This window comes from Bombina bombina, chromosome 3 (genome assembly GCF_027579735.1).
Source record: "Bombina bombina isolate aBomBom1 chromosome 3, aBomBom1.pri, whole genome shotgun sequence".
In the NCBI taxonomy this organism is placed as follows: Eukaryota; Metazoa; Chordata; class Amphibia; order Anura; family Bombinatoridae; genus Bombina; species Bombina bombina.
In genome coordinates, this window is record NC_069501.1 from 1241674024 (window position 1) to 1241679421 (window position 5398).

Here is a 5398-nt window from a genome sequence, read left to right on the forward strand (position 1 = left end):
TGAATTGAGGATCGATCACCAGACTGTTTTTTACTGCAATATATATTTTTTCACATTTTTTCACTATATAACATGTCTGTTCTTTTTAAACGTTTTTTGAGAAATATTCTTTTATCAAGTTTTTGGAAGAATTTCCAAAGCAGGTTGCGTATTGTGTATTGATTTTTAGGAGACACTTGAGTATTATTTTTTTAGGAGACACTTGAGGATTGATTTTTAGGAGACACCAGAATATCACAACTTTTTAACATTTGTTGATTTGTGTTCCATTTCGCTGCACAAGGATCTAGGATCCGGGTTTAGGGTGATTTCATTCAGTTAATCCGGATTGATTATGAGTGTAAGGTGCTATTGAGAAATTACCACACTCTGTTTCCCATCTACTTAACCTGTAAAAGGTATTGTTTGTGGTATACTGACTATCCCACCTAGTACTTTGATTTAAGGAGTTTTTTACAGACCATTAGAAGCTTTAAATCTGCCTACAGGCAGTTATTTGTGTTAAAAAGCTCCAATATTGAATATATCAGCTCCAATGAATGGTTGGAATCATTATTAGACTGTTAACATGGATCCATGAGGGACAATAAGATTGTTTTTAACCTCCAAACAGAGATTTGTTTTTAAGATTCTGAAGATCCTAAGGATTGTGATTTTTTAACCAATTGTTTGTCCTTTTTTAAATAAATTGTTTGTTCAATGCTGTTTAAGTACAATATCGGGCTCCATTAATACTGGTCTCATTGTATAACAAGACACACACACATTGTTGGAAAATTTACCGTTTATTATTTTAATGGTGTTGTAACAAATACACTGAAATACATTTGTGAAGTAATTTTTGGTGTACTTAGACCCTGCCTTCTACGGTTGGCGCTCTGATATATATCTAAATCATATAGGGCTCCAGACACATGCACTCTCCTGAGCTTACATCCCTGATTTTCAAACAAAAGATACCAAAAGAACAAAGAGAATGTGATAATAGAAGTATATTATAAAGTTGTTTAAAATCACATGCTCTGAATCATGAAATAAAAAAAAATGGGTTTCATCTCCTTTTGCATTTCAGTTTATACAGAAAATATTTGATACACGCAGAGTGGACTTTCATATATGATAAAAATGTGAATTCAGCTCCTATTCACGGATTATATTGATATTCTAAAATCAGAACATTTCAAAATACAAAATAAAATTAAATGCACAATAATGATTTATTGTAAAATAAGTCGCATCTTATTTACAATTACTTTTGTATGTTCAAAACTTGATTTTGTAGCTTGTTCTCAAGGTTCAAGAGACAGCATTAATATTTAAAATCAAAATATTTTAAAAGGTTTATTTAATAAAACAGGCTAATGGTTCTTCTAATATAACCTATAAAGATATAGGTTAAGAATATATCAGTGCACACATTATACAGTGAATATTTAGAGTTAAACTACGGGTTTAGGGTTTTGAATAATAAAGTAGCTACGAAGTATTCAGCCACAACATTCTAATTGCAATGCTTAGTGAAAACCTAAAAATAGCATAAAAAAATCAAACCACGCATGCGCAAAAGCTCACTACACGGCATCTGTGTTTATGATACCCATGCTTCCACTGGTTTACAGTCCTGTCTTGTTCACCAGCAGTGCGCATGCGCAATGCTATTACTATCCTCGGAGCTGTAGGAACCTTGGCTACGCGCATGCGCAGCTCTTTCTCCGTGTGCTCTGCTCCTGAGTGTTGTGTGTGGGTGGCGCAGACAGAGATAACCAGAGCTGGAACTGTTGTACGGCGCTGTGCTTTAGCTGACACGGGATTTACAGGCTGTGGAGGCGGACAGCAGGGATGGGAGAAGCCGGGGATGTCAACTCAAATCTGCTGATCCCCAGGTCTACCGGGGACTCACAGCTGGATGCGGCTGTGTGGCAGTGGCTGCAGTGGGACAAGGTAAAGCGGTGCTGTATAGTGAAACACCCTGGTGCACAGGACAGTGTGCTGTACCAGGCATTGGTACTAAGCACAGGTGGTGTGTGCTGAACTCATGTTATAGACGCATGACAATGTGTACAATGTGCAGGGATGCCATGCTTTTGTTTATCAATAGAGACGGTGCACAGTGCACAACAGTGTGCCAGTGGGCAAGGCGAGGGGTGCTGTGCCCGTGATTAGCAATAGACACGGTGTAGGGATGCCATGCTCTTGTTTATCAAAAGACACGGTGCACAGGACAGTTTGCCGGTGGGCAAGGTGTAGGGGTGCTGTGCCCATGATTAGCAATAGACACTCCGCACAGGATAGTGTGCCAGTGGGCAATGTGTAAGGGTGCCATGCTCTTGTTTATCAATAGACACAGTGCACAGGACAGTTTGCCGGTGGGCAAGGTGTAGGGGTGCTGTGCCCATGATTAGCAATAGACACTCAGCACAGGATAGTGTGCCAGTGGGCAATGTGTAAGGGTGCCATGCTCTTGTTTATCAATAGACACAGTGCACGTGAGCAAGGTGTAGGGGTGCTGTGCCCATGATTTGCAATCGACATGGTTCACAGGACAGTGTGCCTTTGGGCAAGGTGTAGGGGTGCTGTGCCCATGATTAGCATTAGACACTCAGCACAGGATAGTGTGCCAGTGGGCAATGTGTAAGTGTGCCATGCTCTAGTTTATCAATAGACACAGTGGCGTCACTAGGGTTGGTGTCACCCGGTGCGGTAAGTCATGGTGTCACCCCCCCCCCCCCCTGTAAGCAGACACACACAAAAACACAGGCAAACACACATACAAACACTCAGACACACTTAAAAACATACTCGGATGCACACACAAACACTCGGAAACACACTCAGACACACACAAAAACACACACATACAAAATATGTAAACTGCACTGCTAAATTATGAAGCTCATGCCTAGAGCTGCTCCCTGGCTCAGCAGAACATCAAATGAAAGATAAACAGAGCACTCTAAAATAAATCACTGAAGAAAAGGTTTAGGCGCGCAAACTATGAAAATTCTGCTCTCTGACTCTGTTCCAAGTCTGTCAGTGCACAGCCCTGGGCCGCATGTCACTGAGCAGTGAGCACAGATAGGCAGGCAGGTTTAGGCTAGCAGCGCAACTTTGCAAGCCCCACGGCACACCCACAACATTCATAGTGAAATTGGGCAGGGGAGGAGCAAAGTACAAACAAGCAAAAGCAGCCGGGAAAACTATTTGTTGAAATTGCAGCACTGGCTCAAGGGGCAAAAAAATTGTGTGTCTACAACTTCCCCAGTCCCAGTGTTCACAAATGCCAGCCGCTAATAAAATAATCTATGCATCTCAACATTGTATCTCTTTGAATTTCAATAAAATAAAAAAAAAAAAATAATAATATATATATATATATATATATATATATATATATATATATATATATATATATATATATATTTTGGTGTCACCCAGGTGCGGCCCGCATCCCCCTAGTGACGCTACTGAATAGACATGGTGCACAGGACAGTTTGTGCCCATGATTAACAATAGACACTATACACAGACCGTGTGGTAGTGAGCAAGGTGTAGGGATGCCATGCTCTTGTTTTATCAATAGACACTATATGCAGGCAGTTTGCCAGTGGGGAATGTGTAAGGGTGCCATGCTCTTGTTTATCAATAGAGACGGTGCACAGGATAGTGTGCCAGTGGGCAAGGTGTAAGGGTGCCATGCTCTTGTTTATCAATAGAGACAGTGCACATGACAGTGGGCAAGGTGTAAGGGTGCCATGCTCTTGTTTATCAATAGAGACGGTGCACATGAAAGTGGGCAAGGTGTAAGGGTGCTTTGCACATGATTAGCAATAGACACTATACACAGACAGTGTGCAATGTACAGTGATGCCATGCTCCTGTTTATCAATAGACACTATACGCAGGCAGTGTGCCAGTGGGCAATGTGTAAGGGTGCCATGCTCTTGTTTATCAATAGAGACGGTGCACAGGACAGTGTGCCAGTGGGCAATGTTCAGGGGTGCCATGCACATGTTTATCAATAGAGACGGTGCACAGGACAGTGTGCCCGTGGGGAAGGTGTAGGGGTGCTGTGCCCATGTTTATCAATAGAGACGGTGCACAGGATAGTGTGCCAGTGGGCAAGGTGTAGAGGTGCTGTGCCCATGTTTATCAATAGAGACGGTGCACAGGACAGTTTTCCCGTGGGCAAGGTGTAGGGGTGCTGTGCCCATGTTTATCAATAGAGACGGTGCACAGGACAGTGTGCAATGTGTAAGGGTGCCATGCTCATGTTTATCAATAGACACTATACGCAGGCAGTGGGCAATATGTAAGGGTGCCATGCTCTTGTTTATCAATAGAGACGGTGCACAGGACAGTGTGCAATGTGTAAGGGTGCCATGCTCATGTTTATCAATAGACACTATACGCAGGCAGTGGGCAATATGTAAGGGTGCCATGCTCTTGTTTATCAATAGAGACGGCGTATAGGAGAGTGTGCCAGTGGGCAAGGTGTAGGGATGTCATGCTCATGTTTATCAATAGAGACGGTGCACAGGACAGTGTGCCAGTGGGTAAGGTGTAGGGATGCCATGCTCATGTTTATCAATAGACACGGTGCATAGGACAGTGTGCCAGTGGGTAAGGTGTAGGGTTGCCATGCTCATGTTTATCAATAGACACAGTGCATAGGACAGTGGGCAAGGTGTAAGGGTGCCATGCTCTTGTTTATCAATAGACACTATATCCAAGCAATGTGCCAGTGGACAAGGTGTAGGGATGCCATGCTCATGTTTATCAATAGACACGGTGCATAGGACAGTGTGCCAGTGGGCAAGGTGTAGGGGTGCTGTGCCCATGTTTATCAATAGAGATGGTGCACATGACAGTGTGCCAGTGGGCAAGGTGTAGGGGTGCTGTGCCCATGTTTATCAATAGAGACGGTGCACATGACAGTGTGCCAGTGGTCAAGGTGTAGGGGTGCTGTGCCCATGTTTATCAATAGAGACGGTGCACATGACAGTGTGCCAGTGGGCAAGGTGTAAGGGTGCTGTGCACATGATTAGCAATAGACACTATACACAGACAGTGTGCAATGTACAGGGATGCCGTGCTCATGTTTATCAATAGACACTATACGCAGGGTGTAGGGGTGCTGTGCCCATGTTTATCAATAGAGACGGTGCACATGACAGTTTGCCCGTGGGCAAGGTGTAGGGGTGCTGTGCCCATGTTTATCAATAGAGACGGTGCACAGGACAGTGTGCCCGTGGGCAAGGTGTAGGGGTGCTGTGCCAGATTTATTAATAGAGACGGTGCACAGGACAGTTTGCCCGTCGGCAAGGTGTAGGGGTGCTGTGCCCATGTTTATCAATAGAGACGGTGCACAGGACAATCTGCCAGTGGGCAATGTATAAGG

The 5398-nt window shown here is 43.6% G+C and overlaps 1 protein-coding gene across 1 annotated transcript in view; it reads left to right on the plus strand.

The window, feature by feature from the left end:
• Positions 1 to 1725: 1725 nt before the first annotated feature.
• PGM2L1 (phosphoglucomutase 2 like 1) overlaps positions 1726 to 5398 on the plus strand; it is a 292082-nt gene continuing 288409 nt past the window's right edge. The window contains exon 1 of the mRNA XM_053708758.1: positions 1726 to 1941. Within this exon, the coding sequence (XP_053564733.1) occupies positions 1840 to 1941 (102 nt within the window). The 5' untranslated portion in view covers positions 1726 to 1839. The remainder of the gene's footprint in view (positions 1942 to 5398) is intronic.